The following is an 18357-nucleotide window of genomic DNA, read 5'->3' as shown; positions in this document are numbered from 1 at the left end:
TAAACTATCTATGAATACCAATATTGAACATAACATTTCAAATTCTCTTTTATCAACGAATTTAATTTCATTAACTGATCTTCTTGAAAGAAGTTTAATATATATTTTTATATTCTCGTATTTTAATTTCGTTTTATAATATTTCAAATAATTGATATTTATTATTTCGATGTTAATCTGTTTTAAGCACTTTAAACCTATTTGTATCGGATTAACCTTCAATGTCATAGCTCAATCAAAAATTGCTCTTTTTATTATCCTTATTATTTATTCTTAATTATTTAAATAAGGAGCAACCGTCGCCTGGTTCAGACGGAAGTCTAATTTGCTAGTTGCTTTCCTTCACTTGTAGTTTATGATCTATTCTGCAATGAAAATGATATAAATTTATTCGTGCGACTATGCTACACTTTATCTCATTCAAAATTAGATAGGCTTAAGAGGAAGGACAACTCCTTCTCACTTCCAGCTGATACGATATGGAATACTACTTTCAGATTTGCAGAATTATCGCCCCAAAATATCTTTTAATAAGCAGATTGCTGGATTGTAATTTGCTTTATTTTACTGATGTTATCATAAAATTCAAAATTCGTATATTTCCAACGCTTAAAAATACTGAATTCTTTCGCAAAATTTTTATTTTATCCATTAGAATAAGCTTGGAACTGATTTGTAACATATTGGCAACATGTCCACAAATATAGGAAAAATAATCCAAATAAACAAAAAATATATTATTATTTTTTTTTTTTAATAAATCTCTAAAATATAAAATGGGTGAGAATCACACCAAAAAATTCCAAGCTTTGTTGGTCCAAATTATCGTCATTCTAAAGTGGGATTGAGTGCAAGTGTTTTCGTAGAATAAAAACTATACTTAATAATAACTATTTGGCTGAAAACAGTGGATCATTAGATTATTACTCCATTCCATATACTTGTATTTATGTATGTACAATACATCATGCGTGCTTTTATTATATCTACATATACATATATTATATAATGGCGCATGTGTAACAGTCAAACACAAAATAATAAAAATAGTAATTAATATAAAATTAAGTAAATAGCTCGGATCGTTTGATCGTTTAATCTCGTGTCGAATCACAAATCTGCTCATACAAATATATATGTATTGTTGACTGTATCTAACATAGGTATCTTCGAACGCTTAATGATTTGTTTATATAAATTTCTATAATTCGTACCAACATACTGGTTCATACATATGTACATACCGACATATGTTTGTTTTCGTGTGTTACCGCTTAGTTTCGTATTTACGTAAATGTTTTTTTTTTTAACTATGCGACTCAACTAGCGACTTCACATGCGGCGATTTTTTCGTGATAACTGCAACAATGAAGTTAGTTTCAAATTAATTCCGACTTGGAGCGGATGCGTGTGCGCGGCACTCAAGTAATGCCAGTGATGATCAATATATTCGCACCAACAAGGCGGCGGTGATAGTGAGATTTACAAACAGGTGGAAAGAATGTCAACAAATAGCTCGCAGAACTAGCGAAGCGTTAACGGAAAAGGCGGCGCGATTTGCTACTATTAACGTTATTACATATATACATGGTTGTGCGTATATATGCTGTTGTTGCAATTGGCTTACTGTGACACTTCATCTCGGTTTGATCACGTTTTATAGTTAAAAACGATAAAAAAAAAGTAAATGATTTCTCGCATCGCTCGGGATAGTGAAGATTTTTCTTTTATTTTTATATAAATATGTGTTTGTGTAAATTAGAGTTTTCAATTAAATTCTAAATTTATTCATAACATTTGTAGTGTTTGCGAAGTTATTAACACATTGGACAATAACTGGCTGCCGGTAGAGTAGTGTTCGAATCGTTCAGTATTAGATGTGCCGTCACACGAAACAGTTACGCTTGCGGTAATTCAACAGTTTTACCGTAAAATGTTTAAACGTGTGAATATAGCAACAGAATACAAAAAAAAATAATAAATTTTAATTAAACAGTGACCAAGTTTTTAGCAATTTAAATATATAAAAATAATAATTTGTATATTAAACGATAAACTAATTTCAATCAAAAAAAAATGGTTGAAAAAGTGGCCACCACAATGTTAGCGCGCGTGAAGCAGTTGCAATGGCGCAAAGTATTCCACATGTACTACATAGAACCAATCGTTTTAGTGCTGGTGTTTGCGCATAGTCTATCCGGTAATTAGAATTGGCGTTAGTAATAAAATTAGACGCCAGCAAATTTGTTTTTGTCTTTTAATTCATAACTGTAGCCATTCGAATGTAATCAATTTTTGACACACGCAAAGTTTGAACTTTGTCTTGTTGTGTACCAAATTGGGTTGAGATTTTGCGATGACATACAAATTCTAAGCTAACATATTTCAGTGGTTAAAGATAATAGAGCGAATTTGGGCTATATATACATTAGGAGATAATATTAAAATGCATTTAAGAAGTAACTGGTTTATAAATTAACGAATTTTTTGATTCCCCGTGCCAAACCAGAACTTCTCAAATATCATCATCAGCATCTCCGATAAATGCTAGAAAATTTCTCAATTTACGTATCTCTAGATGGCAATTCAGTCGTTGTGGCGGAGTCGCACGTTATACATACATATAGTACTATGCTTTAATAACATCGAAATTTCGCTAAAGACAGAATAAACTGATGTATACAAGAAAATAATTAAAAACAATGAAAAAGTTTCACTTTGGCGGCATCGAAGCTGTAATACCCTTAACAGGTGCATAGCCTAAAAGGAATTATTATCGGTCAGATTGTATGGCAGCTACATACATATATGCTAAAGTGGCTCGATCTGAACAATATGTTCAGAAATTGTATCGCTGCCTTGAACAATAATTTGTGTCGAAAACAAATAAAAAGGCATTTGAAGTTCAAGCGACAAATGTCACCAGTCATTGAGTAATGAGTTGCTCAACTGGCAGTAGTTTCGGCTACACAGTCTTACCGGAGACTTTCTGGTACTACGGGGAGCAGAAAGCCCTTGGACTTCGGTCCAATCTGCTCATTGGGTTATGGCCCCTTTGGGGAGATTCGTGGTGGCTGTGGTTGAAACCTAAATGCAGGAAGAGCTGAAAATTCAGCCTAGCTGTTTTTTCAGTTCTAAAAAGAAGTTGCAAAAAGCAACTGGGTTCCGTAATCGAAAACGGAAGAGGGTTTAGATCGGCCTCGAATCTTACCAAGATGGTAGTGTGGGCCCAGACACACTGCCACTGGTAACCAAATTAATACTTGCAAATAGCTCGTATTATTTGGGGCGCTTATCAACGCATTGTATTGATACGTTGTGCTTTGGAGCACCGTGAGGTAAGGCCGTCGCCGGCAGGTACTCACGTAAATCAACAACGAAAGTTATACCCTGTTCAGGGTATAACAATTAACAAAATGATGGCGTATAAAAAAAACGTGAATTGGGTTTGCCAAAACTCGTTTTTTGATTAGATCAAAGAACTGGTAGGTCATTGTATGGAGAACTATTGTACATAGATACAGAACATGCAGACTAAATTTGGTAGTGATCAAATCAGTTGTCTCCGCCCCTTAACCTCTAAAGATGGAAGCACCACTTATATACATATCTATCAAGTTTGGTTTCTGCTAGATATTAACAAAAAATACTTAAGGTATCCCCTCGATAAAACTTGACAGGAGAAAATGTTAGCAAATATGCTTACCTCCATTATATTAGTATTCGATATTCCGTTCATAATGTATTTTATGGTATTGCATTCAATAACACGACGAAAAATATTTGAACCTCTATAATTTCTACCCTTCTGGTTTGATATCGCCATCATCAGAATTTGTAGTTTCATAGAAAATAAAGAAATAAAATTAACTTGTCCGATAACGAAAACCCAAAATTCAACCCGTTCTTGCGACAATCGGTTTTACCAGAACCGAAACCGATTCGGATTTATATTCGTTCAGAAATCATCAACTCGGCAGGATTTCTCAAAATTACTTGGAATTTTGTTCTCTCTATAAAAACAAGCAACGATTGTACAGCACAATATGACAGTTCTTCTAACTTCCATAACATAACTCTGAAACTAAGTGTGATATCTTAACGAAATTCAGTGGACTTGACCGTTTCTTTTACCCTATAGAGCTCTTTGCTTCCCGCGTTCTTGAGCATGACTTGATTTTATTCGAGAAACGAAGGATTTTGCCTATTTAAGTTAACTTCAAAAGGCTGATCAATTCATGTGATAATCTCGCCATTGAAAAGAAATTGAAACCCACGATTCATTACAAACAATACACGTGGCTATAACTGCTCAAGTGATTGCTAATTATATTTATCTAAACTGGATAATCTAAGTGTTTTTTAACACGATAATTTGGTTTCAATCGAAAAATAATTGATTTGCATTTTATTATATTACTTTCTACCCCGCAGGCACCATACTACGAAATCAAATCATATATCAGGCCTGTACAACAGTATTCAATTACAATGAAAGCATTTGCGAAGAATTGGGCACAAAAAACGCTAGCGAACAAGCAACGGTAATTTTTATATAAAAATATATCGGACTACATACTCGTATACGTAATAGTATAAACCCTGTAGGAAAAATATAGTGTTTAACAAAACATTCGCACAACTTGCATGGTGATTTACAGTTATTACATATAATAACCGTTGACACTAAATCCGTAAAAATAAATTTTTTTTGGTTACTTTTCCCTACAGGGCAACTTGTATGCCTTGCGTAGTCACGCAATAATTTTAATGACATTTATTTATCACTAAATACAATTACATATGTTTTTCCATTCATATTTGTTTTGTTACCTGATTTTGGTTTTAATAGAAAATTGAAACCGAAGTGCAGCCGTACGTGGCAAATCTGTTTATGATTCGCACACTATTGGAGAGCATTGTGCCGGCGTTGTGTGGCGTTTTCATTGGCTCATGGTCGGATCACTATGGCCGCAAGCCACTCTTGGTCATCTCAATGATAGGTACGAAAATATATATTATATAAGTATGTCTGCCTATAAATTTTAGTATAAAAATAAATTAATATTTTGCTACATGATAATATTTTGAAACCCTATAGGCTTCTCCTTCACCTACATCATCGCGGCGGTGATTTGTCAAATAGCCGTCTATCAACCAGTGAACCCTTGGTACTACGTGCTGGCTGTGGTGCCACACTCCATTTTAGGCGGAAATTGTGTGTTTTCTGTGGCAGCTTTCTGCTTTATATCCGATGTTACCGACACGAAGACGAGACCCTATAGGTACGTATGTAAATGTATATGTGCATATACTTATACTTATTAATCTACTAATTAATTATTAAGTATTGAGTATACTTAAGTAATCTCTATATATATTTGGAGATAAAATATCTTCAGTTGAGTTTAGGTTTTATACGTAAGAGTGCTTGGAGTTCTTTGTTCTTGTAAATTTTGCTTCAATTATATGTACATATATACATACATGTATATGGCTTCACATGGAAAGTAGTAAAGTTAAAACCAATTTTAATTGCCGGTAGACTAGGTTAAATTCGATGGCTGATACAGGGATTGCACTTGGAGTACTACAGTACTTGTATGTGAAGTCTTTTGTGAAGCCATAAAAATAGAACTCTTGTATCCAATCTAATGTACAACTTTGCTTTAATTTCTACTCCTATCAGTGCGGTGGGATATTTAAAAATGTGAGCTCCCAAGTGTTTAAGCCTTGATCTCGAAAACGCTGGATAATCAAGAAGGAAGTGTTGCCAAGGGTGCCTTTCATTGTTAGCTCGTTATCTTTATAGTTAGCTACAATTCCACTGTGGCCTGACACCCATAGTAGACGTATCACAAAGTGACTTGTTACCAATGAAGAGGAGGTTAGGCATTTCTTTACCAACGATGAACGCACGGTTAGTGAGGCTAGTATCCTCGCCCTGATATCAAGGTGATGAGTCACTTCTCTGAAGGAGGCTGCACTCCGGAGCAGTAAATCTACCGCTACCTTAATGGCAACAACCTACCTACAAAAGTCAGGAAGTCCCTCCAACGGCTTATAACCAGAATCCTTGATCCAAAATATCCGGTATAAAGTCAAAACAGGCGAGAATTTCCAATTGTTCAGACACATGTTTAGAAGCCCAGATTCTCTGAGTTTGAGAGCAACTTTCGCGGCCATACACCTTCCGGCGATATCTATGGAAACTATATATATACAAAATGTCTTTAAGTGTCATGGTTGGTATGGAAATTAGTGCACCATATATGCTTAAGAGAGCCTCTCGTTGAACGCTCTCGAGTTTCCTAGCAACTGTTGTCCTTTCAAGAACCCACCACAACACAAAACCCCATAGAACATAATGAGCTTGACTATGGTGTCGTAGAAATAGAGAACTATTTTCTGTGAGAGACCCCACTTTTGGGCAATGACTCCTCTGCAGCAGTACAAGGCAATCAATGCCTTCCTTGCTCTCTCCACGCTATTAGGTTTTCTTGAAAACTTCCTATCTAGGCCGAGCCCTAAATTCGCCGTGTCAGCATGTTGCAGGCGATAGTGGTGCCTTCGGGATCTTGTATCTCCAAGTAAATAAAGCAATGCCAGTTTTATTTGGGCTAGTTTTATTTGGGTAGGGCTACTTCCAAATGCTCAATTAGTTACGACGCTGAGATAGGCTTGCACAGTACTTAAGCACTTTTCTTTGATCATGAGTTCTACATCGTTTGCATACGGGATCATCCGGCAGTCATGAGCCTCAAGTTTTTTCAGCAAGGTGTTGACGACAAAGATACGTAGAAGAGAAGAAAGAACTCCACCTTGAGGAGTGCCCCTACTGACATTTCGCCGAGCAGGTGCTACGCCAATCCGTCACGATCATTCTGCCACATTGAAGACTGAAAACAAGGCCGGTAGCTTTACCCAAAATAATAAAGGTCATATATATATTTTAAAGGGTTTTATTCATAGGGCGTTTCAAAGGTGGTCGGTTTCAAATTTTTAATTCAAAAATATAAAAACTGATGAATTGTAATAAAACAATTTTCTTCGTCCAATTTCTAAAACGTAAATAATTTAAAAATCAATCCCTTAAGTTACCAAATGTATTATAATGAGAGATGGAAATAAAAATTCAGTTTTTTAATAGGCAAACATATTACATACATATAATTAATATAAGTAGATACTTTTTGGAGTTTTACTGAGTTCAGTCTATAAATATTCGCTCATTTCCTAAAAAAAATGTAGAAAAAAAGTTATAATAACAGTAATATTATTTTTTAAATGAGAATAATTTGTTGCTCATCAGATATTTTTCTGAGCAAAATAGTACCTGTAAACTTAGCGTATTATTTTTAATTGTCATAGCTAGAATTTATTATAAATTTGTTGTTTTTTTATAAATTTCATTAAGTTCGAAAACATTAACTATTATTATTACTAATATATTTCTAAACCTGTTCTTATTTAAATTTAAACATTTTTCGTACTAAGAAGTTCACTATAGATTGCCCGAATTCGAAACTACTATCGTGTAAGGTATTCTAGAAAAACTTACTCACGAAATTTGTGAAATTTTAAGGATCAGTAGAGCTTAGGAAAAAAATAAAAAGGGCTTTGCTTAATGAACCTTTTTTTTGAACATACATTTGATACATTTAATAAAATAATATGTATTTTAAACGAAAAATACCACAAAAAATTTTCCGGGCTTAATACTTCTTATATCCTCCACTTATCTGTTTTCTCTCTTTGAGCTCTGCTCTCTTGTCAAAATATTTATGCCAATTGTTTGTTCGATTCGCCACTCTGCAAAGTTTGTCGAAAAGAGAACAACTGGAGTACATAAAAGAAAATTGATTATACCTATATACTTGTTACTTTCTTATGTATACTCTCCTAATACATATACACTTATTTTAGTCGCTTAACTCCATTTCTACAGATATGTTTTGAAGAACACTGAACAATATTTTAGTATACAGACTTCTTCCGGAAAAAAGTCAGCATTTTTTCTCACAAAAAGCCATTAGAAAATATATCTTTTAAAAATTCTACTAAGCATGATCGAACCTTTATCAAATTGGATATATTAAGTTTCGTATCATATGTCTCGGATTTATGCTTGAAAAACTTAGATTTCAATATAGTATAGCAGAAATCTTACTATTGGCAATAGCACCTGAACTTAGCTTCTTATTTCTGATCACCAATATTATCGCGTGATTGACATCCTTCAGCAATGCTTGCTTGAAATATTCACATTATGTACACATTTCATTCCTATGCCTATATTTCAGAATGATTTTCATGGAAGCATTCTTTTTCATCGGCTTAATGGGCGGCTCTTTGCTCTCAAGTTTCGTCTACGCTGCCACTGGACCCACCACCACATTCATCATATCCGGTTTACTCATGTGCGGCGCAACTGTGTACATCGTCGTCAGCGTGCCAGAAAGTCTACATTATTGTTCCAAACAAGAAACTAGCGAAACAAACAAATGTACAACAACTACTTTGAATGGTTGTTGTGACAAAGTGCTTACTAATATTAAAGAAAAACAAATAGAAAACACAAATATCGATAGTCTGGAAATCTCAAAGCACATGCAAGCAAAGCACATAAGTGAGCTCACTATAAATGCTGAAGGCAAAGTTGTTGAGGTCACAGCCGATGAGGCCATCGGAAAGGAAACCAAAAAGGATCTGAGCGCATGCGAAGAGGCATATAAGAACACAAATATGAAGAATTTCACAATGAAAGATCCAAGTAATGAAGAAAAATCCGCGGAGGAGAAGTCTAAAAAGGCGGGGCTTTTCAGCTACGTGCATATTAAGGATATGTTGGTGACTTGTTTCAAGACGCGGCCATACTACGATCGTAGCATTATTTGGCTTGTAACTGGCACTATGTTTCTTTCGATATTCGTAATCGGTGAGTTGGTTGCAAAAATAAATGCACTCGTATATAACTGTAGTACAGGTGTAAATAACTGTATATCGTACATAACACTCACAGTAATCATGGTGGAATGTGCAGTTGTTTTGATTGAATTTTATTTATACCTGCATTCACAGATGGTGCCATGACGGTCTTCTACTTGTTTGTGCGTGAGAAATTCCATTGGACCGTGCGTGATTTTACATTCTATGAGACGGTTAGTCATATGGTGCCCATGTTTGGCGCCCTGGTTGGTTTCTTGATATTACGTAAGGTAAGGCGACTCAGCTATGACTAATATTCTTTTCGATTAAATATGGTATATGGATTTCTTTTTATAACGCGATTGTTTTCAGAATATATGTCTTAATTAAATAGTCAGCTTTCAGATGGTATTTTTGTCACCTTATATTACAAAAGTTGAACATTTAGTTCGTTGTTGATCGTCTTAAGACTGGTTCACAAACACATTGTTTTTGCTGACGCAGCTACTTTTGTCTCTCATCCAGGTTGTCCAACTATGAGAAGGGCTCTCCGGAACTTCGACCAAACGGATTGCATACCATTTATGGTACTTTATGGGACGACAAAATCGTTTTAATTGTTCGGGTTCTTGCACTTCGAATTCGCGACAATTTCGGACATATCTCATCTGAGGAATCTCTGGATATTAGATATCAGAATTTCGCTCTTAGCACGAATCGCATTTATCTTACCGTGTTATATTTGATTTTTTCGATACTATTGTTGAGGTCACAGAGCTAGGTCGATTAAAATAATAAAACTAAGATAAAATATATATATAATATATTATTAATACCGACCTTAGTCAACTTAAGACTTAAGCTATTTTGACATGTGGCCAAATAATTTTCCCTAATATAGTAATGAAGAAGAAGTAACACATTTGACCACTTAAGTTAACAGACGTCTATATGATAATATTTTCTTTTCTGTTCAGGTCTTCAGCATGTCCGTGGTCACTTTGGCACTGCTTGCATTCTTCAGCGATATTGCCAGCAGCATTGTGAGAGGTGTGGCTTCGGAGCCTTGGCATTTGTATTTGGCTGTTGCCTTGAGCGCGTTCAGATCGGTTGGTGGTCCAATGTGTCGTACCATTGTATCGAACATAGTGCCCCCAACTGATTTGGGTAAGAAATTGTTTTTTTTTTTTAAATTAAAATAAAACATATAAATAATGAAATATTATTATTTTTTCTTCACACTAGGCAAAATATTTTCCATAAAAAATGTTTTGCAATCCATTGCGCCCTTTTTGGCAGCACCGCTCTACACAGTTATCTATAAAGAGTCTTTAAAAATGTTCCCGGGTCTATTTAACATAGTCAGCGCTGCTTTATACACAATCGCCTTCATATTTCTGATGTAAGTAAAGAATTAATTATGCTCGTAATATGTATGTAAACACTTTTTAATTTTAATTCAAAAAAAATTAATTTTTCAGCATTGTTTTGCGATTCAAGTACTCCCACAAAGAGCATTACGCGTTGATATTGAAATGATATAACCACCGAATGTTATCTAGCTCTATCAATTGTTATTTATGCAAACTTTTGTGATATTACTAATATAATATATTAAGTAAATTGAATTGCTCGAATATAAATAAATATTTTTTAATCATTATCGAAATGAAATGCTCGTAATATTATTTAAATTTATTATATTCTCAGCAGGATATATTAAGTTTGCCACGAAGTTTTTAACACCCAGAAAAAAACGTTGGAGAGATATATAAATTTTCAGCGTGTTGTACTGAGTCGATTTTGCCATGTCCGTTTGTATGTATATTCTTGAACTAGTCCTTCAGTTTTTGAGTTATCGCTCTGAATTTTTGCACACGTTCTTTTCACTACAAGAAGCTGCTCATTTGTCAAAACCAAAACCAATAACGGACCACCATAACACAATGCTCCATACAAACTGAACGATCGAACTCAAGTGCTTCTATAGAAAACTTTTTCATTTGACGAGATATCCACAAGAAATTTGGCGTGGATTAATGCCTAGGGCAATGGTGCAATCTCTGAAGAAATTGTTCAGATCGGATCACTATAGCATATACCTGTCATACTAACTGGCCGACCAAATAAAGTTCATTTAAGGAATCTTTTGTATTTGTGAAGGCTATTATAGCTTGGGTGCAAGCGAAGTTAAAGTTTTTCCTTGTTTTAAATAATTTAAAATCCTTACCAGCTTTCTTAAGGGGTTGAAAATTAAAACAATTAAATAAAAATAAGTGAAAAGTGATTTTAAAATGTTTATATTTTTATTAAAAACTTTTGCTGAGTCGTGTTTTGGTATATACAGATTTTTTTAATTCGGATATACTAAGCCTGTATCGTAAAAAAAACCGTAGCTTCTTTGTGACATCAATATATATGAATATTTTAAAACTAAAAAATATATCTTCCGAATATGCCTGAAATTGAACTTTATATAGTGGAAGCACGCATATAATATTTTAAATTTTACTTGATTATTTTAGATATGTATGTTGCTTTCTTAAATACTGCAGAGTGCCACGTATTTTGAAAATTGTGTTATAAATATAACTTACAACTGCTAATATCTTCACAAAGAAAAATGTTTTAAAAACAATACACATTTTTGCTATAAAAATATATATTTTATATAACGTTCTATAAATTTCCTTTTTTTTATTTTACACTTTAAAATAATACTTAGGAAGTATTTCCACATCACATGCGACAATTAGCTAACAAAATACGTATAAACATTATCATACGTTAATCACAAACAAAAAAAGGAAATTATATTATATATATATGTACGTATATGTATGTACGGGTATAATAACTTTGTGACATCATTTTTAACTGCCGATCGCTTGATAAGCCGCAGTATTGCCCAATGACTTCTGAATACTGTAAATTACACTGAAGCAAACAAAATAATAACGAGCAATTATTTTATAATTAAAATAATCAAAGTTCTATCAAACAAAAAAAAGGGTAAACTTACGCAATCAGTGTGAAGCAAAGCAAATAGAGACCGGCGCTGATAAAATTGAAAATGCCTGGATAAAAACCGATTGTCGCATTATAAACCGTTGTGTAGAGCGGCGCAGCGCCGAGTGGTGAAAGCGACTCCAACGAAGTGGTGAATGCGAATATTTTACCTGATTTTATTTTATGGGAGAGATAAAAATAAAAATATTTAGAAAAAAAAAATATATAATACTTACCAACTTCCGTTGGCGGCGCCACATGTGAGAGTATGGCACGTGCCATAGGACCCATTATGCCGCGCATACCGCCGAGCACCATGCCCAAATAGAGCTCCCACCAATACATGGCAGTGGCGCGTACTGTGCTCTCCAAAACACAGCAAGCCAGGGATAGCATAGTCATTGAGACAATTGAGAATTTTAAAACCTATTGAATATACATTTAAAGATGTTTAGAGAACAAGTGACCGCAAACAATAAAAGCTTACTTTTCGCAATAAAATCAAACCGAAAATACTGCCAATTATTTGCACAACGATGCGCGCTGCATTGAAGAGCGTATAATCCTTCAGCGTCCATTCGAATTTCGCGCGGAAGAAAAGATACGATACGTTGCTGTCACCCTCTGTGGTGTTAAGTTAAGTTAAAAATACAATTCAAAATTATATACACATAGGATATATATATAAGTATGTATGCGTGCACGAATACTTACCCATGGTGAATAATGCAATTGTCAGTGTAATCATTGTAAGCCAAATAATGGCGCGATCGTAGCTGGGTCGTCGTTCGAAGCATGTGTGTACTAAATCCTTCACCAAATCGAAACGGAAGAATTCGCGTATTTTGGACTAAACAAGATATATAACGGTAAAAAATATAAATTTTAATGTTGAACACTCCGATTAACACTTACACCCGTGTGTATTTGATCGGGTCGCAGACTTTCCACCACAAATATGAACACATATAATAAGGCGAGTAACATCAGCAGTGCTGAAATTGCGAAGACAGTCACAACATTTGTTGCTGCGTACACATAGCCGCTCAAAACATTGCCAACCATCATGCCGGCCAATAGTGATGCTTCATTCAGCACCATACTGGAAGGGAGGATAGCTTTATTAATATAAACAATTATAAATAGTTGTAATAAAATTATGCTCAAATAATTTTGTAGAAAATTGGCGAATATTGACAGTGCTCGGCCTTATAAATATTTGGTCCCGTCCCAACTGTCGTGGTAATATATTATATAAAAATATAAAAAAATATTTTTCTTACCGCACTGCTCGAGCTTTCTCCTTGGCTACATCCGATATGTAGCAATATATACCAGTAATTAGCGCACAGGTGCCACCACTAATCACTGAAGGTACCGAAGATAGTAGAAATAGCCAAGGGCTAATTACGACTTTGGTTGCAATAAAAGCTAAAATCGCCAAAATTATACAGCCGGTGAGGTAACCTGGTAAAAAGAATAACGAAATATTAGAAAAATAGTAAAAATATGACAATTAAACTAGAAAAAACGTAAACTATAATACCCTTCACATATAAAAAAAGTTTCCGTAAAATAATTTAATTTTGATCGATTAGTTTGTTCGGAGTTTGTACTCTTGTCTTGAAAATGAAAATTAATTCAAGTCAAGTTTCGTAATAAATATCTCGTCAAATAAAAAAGTTTTCTCTACAAGGACTGGATTTTGATCGCTCAGTTTGTATGGTAGCTATATGCTATAGTGGTCCGATCTGTACATTTTCATGGTAGATTGTACTGCTGTCTTGAATAATAATACAAGCTAAATTTCGTGAAGATACCACGTCAAATAAAAAAATTTCCATACAATGGCTGTATTTTGATAGTCCAGTTTGTACGGTAGCTATGTGTTATAGTAGTCTAATCTGAACAATTTCTTCGGAGATTATATCGTTGCTTTGCATAATAATCCAAGCTTAATTTCGTGAATATATCTCGTCAAATAAAAAAGTATTCTCTACAAGGAGCGAATTTTGATCGATCAGTTTGTATAGTAGCTATATGCTATATCTGTCCGATCTGAATAATTTCTTCGAAGATTGTGGCCTTGCCTTTCATAATAATTCATGCTAAATGTCGAGAAAATATCAAAATATCTTTTCAATTAAAAAGGTTTTTCATACAAGAACATGTATTTGATCGTTTATATACATATACTTTATAGGACCTCTGACGTTTCCTTTTGGGCCTTGCAAACTTTGTGACAAACTTAATATAACCTGTTCAGTATATAAATATATATTCATGTCATCTAATGTTTAAACATTGTTTTACTATTAATAGTAATATATATTAAGTGAAACACAAAATAATCGCTTTAATTATAACCTGTCATAACAAAAGCGCAGATACTGACAAATTATTTATAAATCTTTTTTTTTTTATTTTGTATAATTGTACCAGATATTTTGCTGACAGATGTTAAGCTAAGGTACTTACTATTATTATTATTTTTTGCACAATAATAACTGTACTCGAGATGTTGCTCACAGATGATGAGTTGAAGCTCCTAACGCCCAACAAAAATGTGTTGTTGTTATCAATATTTATTTCTTAATATAAATAGTTTCGACTCTATGACTCACCGAGTGGAGACTGCGCTCTCTTTAAACTTCTGTCGAAAAGTTTATTGCTCACTCATTTCTAGAAGTTGCATTAATATGTAACATATAAGTAACTCGTTCAAATCATACGAGTATATCCAAATATACTGGCTTTTTATTCTCGTTTTACTTACTATATTTATGTAATATTCTTTATGTATATATATATGTAAGCAATTACTTGCATAAAAACTTTACTGACAGATTACCGACATTTGATAAGAAATTTAAACATAAGTATACAGTATACTCCAATAATATTTATATTTTATTAGTGGTAATCTCTCGAAAACCAAGCTAAACTTACCCGTATATGTTGCGAGTATGATTGGACGTCGTCCAAACTTATCCGACCATGGACCGACAAATAAGCTAACAAATGCCGGTATAATGCTTTCCAAAAGCGAGCGCGCCATCAGAATCCGCGCAACATATGGTTGGACGCGAGTTTCGATTTCCTACGGCAAATAAACAAAAAAATTAAAATAATTAAATATAAACAAATAGGTTTATGGCTGCATATTTTCATATATGTATGTTAATATAGAGAAATATTTCTTTATTTAAGCAAAGTGCTGCGAGATATATGAGTAAATAATGAGCACATTTATAAAAAAAATTGTTTATATGTACAGACATATATATATATTTTTTATTAGTATTAGTTTTTATAGTTCTCACTCATTGCTGGGGTGCCCTTTTTGCATTGATTAATTTCTATTTTATGGCCTATTTTCCATTATAAAGTTGTCTACTTATATTTAACAATATAGTTTTTTTATTGCACATTGACCCATTTTACAAAAGTGCATAGACACACAAACACGTGCAAGCAAGTCTCTACTCATCGCATTAGTTAATGATTAACATTAAAGTGCATACATATATATACACATATATTTATAGATTAGATGCATTGCACCGGATTCTAATGCAACATTATTGCTAATTAAAAATAATATTCTTTTATGCATTTCTATTGTTTAAATAATATTAAGCTTTTGTGGCGATAAGAAAATGCATCTGTGTACGCCCTACATAGTGCTTATCTATTTAAATGTGTCACAAAAGCGCACACTTGTAAAACTATATAGTAAATTAAATAATCCATTACGCTGAGTGAATGGGCTTAATTAAATGCATTTGCAAATATAATACTTAAATTCAGCCGTTTGCTGCACTTGCCCATTGATTATATTTCTATAACCTAACTGCATATATTATTTACTTCTAAATACTTTATTACTTAATGACGGAAAGTTTTTTTTTAACTTTACTTTTGTAGAAAGAAATATATCTCCAAAACTAATGGACGAGTTCGCGTATATACAGACAGACACACAGACATGGCTAAATTGATTCACCTCATCAGGCTGATCAATTATATACATATATCTATTTTATAGAATCTCCGACGCTTCTTTCTGGGTGTTACAAACTTCATGACAAACTGTAAATATCTTCTTTAGTGTATAATAACCCAAAAAAATGCAATGCCTAAATCATGACTAACAAAATTAAAACATGTTAACGATCTTAGCCAGCAAACACTTGTCAATTATAGTAATTAGAAACCTAACAATACAAATATTACTTACCTCCGCCTCTTTTGTTTCCCTACTAACACCCAACAGCGGCTGGCAATCACTCTCATTGTATTTGTATACAGCAACACAAGTCTGATATAGAACTTGATTTTGATACACCGCCCCTTAAATTACAAAAAGTACATCTTAATAGTATACTATTTTAAGCATAAAAATAATGGTAAAATACCTGATAAATACATAGCGAGAAAAACCAAAAACACTGCGGGCTCTAATATGAACCAACGTCTGCGGGGCGCTGCATATATTGTGCTGTCGGTTGCAATTGGTATATCATCTTTACTAGCCGTTTCCTCACCTTGGCTACTACTTGACTTACTGCTATGTGCGGTTGCAGTAGACGGTGTGTCGCCGTTGTTGCGCACGCCAATTACAGTCGCATCCAGCACCTGAGTCGTTTCCTCAGCCGCTTCAGGATCGTACAAACTCTCTTCGTCGGAACTCATTTAGCTATTTTACTTATTTATTGTATATTAATTTTCGTCTTTATATTAATGTTTATCGCATAATCGACAATAAGGCAGTATAATTTATGTTCGGTTTGATTAGTCACTGGATTATGTTGCTTTCAATTTGGTATAAATTTTAAGTACATAAATACTATAAACTCATTATATTATTGTTTTTCATTTGGTGACTTGGTGTTATTTATGCATTCAGTTTGACAAATTATGAAACTCTGCTGTCGTTAACTGTCTCTCGTCAAAGTGGCATTCGCCTTTTATATTCTTTGTTCTGCTGAATATTAATATTTAAATTACTGCAGCAGCTTTAAGCACGACCGACTTCCAAGCACAGACTGAGCTGAAACCTTTTTGCATCAGTGATTTCATACGATTTGTGAAAGTTTCCACTTTAAAGGTGACGCAGTTACTCACTATTTGGTATTATTACTTGCATTTATCGTCACTTAATAGTTTGATTTTAACTATTTCATGATTATTTGCCTTTGTATTCATAAATTTAAAATTCTCAATTCCTTTGTTTACAATGATTTTATGATGTTAAAGATTTAATTTTTCTACTACCTCGTTTGTTTTGCGTTTTAATTTGCTAATTTAAGGAGAATGCAAAAACACATAACAAACGCGAAAATAGTGGGAATATTGCTGGTTGATAGCTGTCAAAAATCAGCTGTTTGTCGACCTTCAGCAGTTTGTAGAAAATGCGTGGTAAAGCGTGTGTGTGTGTGAAAATAGGGGTATATTCAAGTACCGTTATTGGCGCGATTCTAAATTTTCTTGTGTGATTAATTTTTGTGAAAAGTGGAAAAGTTTTAATAAAAAGTAATTCATTTAGTTTATAATATGCAGTGCTAAAATTTATGTTCTATGAAGTGTTTAGAAGACGCATAATTGATAATTAATGATATTAGTTATTAGTGTTTGTAAATATTATGTGAAATGTAAAACCAAAAGCACATGTCACAAGCGTGGTAAGGACGAACTTTTTAAGGGTTTATTGGAAATAAATACATATGTAAGTAGTTTAATTATATCTTATAATTAGTTTAGAATTTACCTAAAAGCATGAATATGGCTTTGTAGACAGTTTTGTGACCTTGACTTTACGCATAAAATGCCTATTAAGTATGTACATAGGTGTGTGCGTAATAATAACTTGTAAATATGTAGTACATAGTATGTATGTATATTTGCGTAATAAAACAGAAACTTTAAAATTTGATTCAAACAAAAATATAACAAGGAAGGGATAAATGTTTAGTTTAGGTCCCCCAACGAAGGAACTCGCGAAAACTATACTTATTTTAATAGTCTTATTTTGACGCGAATATGGCAAATCCGTGAGCGGAAAGTGAATCTCAATAATTTATATATATACTATATATGCATAAATATATTTAACAGATATTTTTTAAGTAACTTAGTTGCAGAGTTCTGTAAAATACAGATCACTTAGCTGTAATTACAAGTTCAACGAGTTAGATCTTGTGATAAAATATTGAAACAATGTTATGATTTCTTTTGCGCCGTGAGCTGATGGTTTGGGCGGATAAAGGAGATCGTCGAACTCTTTTCCGCACTGGCGGCTTTCGGCCGCGCTTTAAAAAAATAACCCTGATCGGTCCAACACCAGGGTATTGCGGTAAAAAGTTTGATGCGAAAGAACCTTGACAAAAGCCGACGACACCAATACATTAAAAGCGTTTA

At 33.6% G+C, this 18357-nt stretch overlaps 3 protein-coding genes across 5 annotated transcripts in view; 2 read left to right on the top strand and 1 right to left on the bottom strand.

Annotated features, from left to right (window-relative positions):
- The first annotated feature begins 1374 nt into the window (after positions 1–1374).
- LOC106623060 (probable peptidoglycan muropeptide transporter SLC46) lies at positions 1375–10602 on the top strand. The gene is made up of 9 exons (XM_014242431.3): positions 1375–2200; positions 4435–4544; positions 4853–5003; positions 5102–5285; positions 8304–8938; positions 9082–9218; positions 9906–10095; positions 10174–10330; positions 10410–10602. Exons 1-9 carry the CDS (start codon positions 2077–2079, stop codon positions 10465–10467), a joined length of 1746 nt encoding a protein of 581 aa, XP_014097906.3. The 5' UTR covers positions 1375–2076; the 3' UTR covers positions 10468–10602.
- Positions 10603–11572: 970 nt separating this feature from the next.
- LOC106623061 (probable peptidoglycan muropeptide transporter SLC46) lies at positions 11573–17138 on the bottom strand. The gene is made up of 10 exons (XM_036363359.2): positions 16356–17138; positions 16178–16290; positions 14887–15037; positions 13221–13404; positions 12853–13039; positions 12652–12787; positions 12425–12561; positions 12174–12363; positions 11951–12107; positions 11573–11865 (listed from the first exon to the last, which is right to left on the bottom strand). Exons 1-10 carry the CDS (start codon positions 16630–16632, stop codon positions 11802–11804), a joined length of 1596 nt encoding a protein of 531 aa, XP_036219252.2. The 5' UTR covers positions 16633–17138; the 3' UTR covers positions 11573–11801.
- A 183-nt stretch (positions 17139–17321) lies between these two features.
- LOC106619166 (uncharacterized) overlaps positions 17322–18357 on the top strand; it is a 154249-nt gene continuing 153213 nt past the window's right edge. For 2 of the 3 annotated variants that reach the window (XR_011396270.1, XR_011396271.1), the window contains exon 1: positions 17322–17665. The gene's annotated coding sequence lies outside the window, so the exon portion shown is untranslated. The remainder of the gene's footprint in view (positions 17666–18357) is intronic. The other variant, XR_004976647.2, reaches the window with a different exon arrangement.

Source organism: Bactrocera oleae, chromosome 4, assembly GCF_042242935.1.
Source record: "Bactrocera oleae isolate idBacOlea1 chromosome 4, idBacOlea1, whole genome shotgun sequence".
Lineage (NCBI taxonomy): Eukaryota > Metazoa > Arthropoda > Insecta > Diptera > Tephritidae > Bactrocera > Bactrocera oleae.
The sequence above is the reverse complement of the archived record's forward strand: the minus strand, read 5'-3'. Positions and strand labels throughout refer to the sequence as shown.

Bases quoted from the DNA above. Each gene is read 5' to 3' on its own strand.
- LOC106623061 (XM_036363359.2), bottom strand. From the start codon at position 16,632: ATGAGTTCCGACGAAGAGAGTTTGTACGATCCTGAAGCGGCTGAGGAA. The intron at 16,291-16,355 runs GTATTTTACCAT...TTGTAATTTAAG, and splicing joins TCTCGCTATGTATTTATCAG to GGGCGGTGTATCAAAATCAA. The intron at 11,866-11,950 runs GTAAGTTTACCC...TGTTTGCTTCAG, and splicing joins CTTTGCTTCACACTGATTGC to TGTAATTTACAGTATTCAGA.
- LOC106623060 (XM_014242431.3), top strand. From the start codon at position 2,077: ATGGTTGAAAAAGTGGCCACCACAATGTTAGCGCGCGTGAAGCAGTTG. The intron at 5,004-5,101 runs GTACGAAAATAT...GAAACCCTATAG, and splicing joins CTTGGTCATCTCAATGATAG to GCTTCTCCTTCACCTACATC. The intron at 10,096-10,173 runs GTAAGAAATTGT...TCTTCACACTAG, and splicing joins AGTGCCCCCAACTGATTTGG to GCAAAATATTTTCCATAAAA.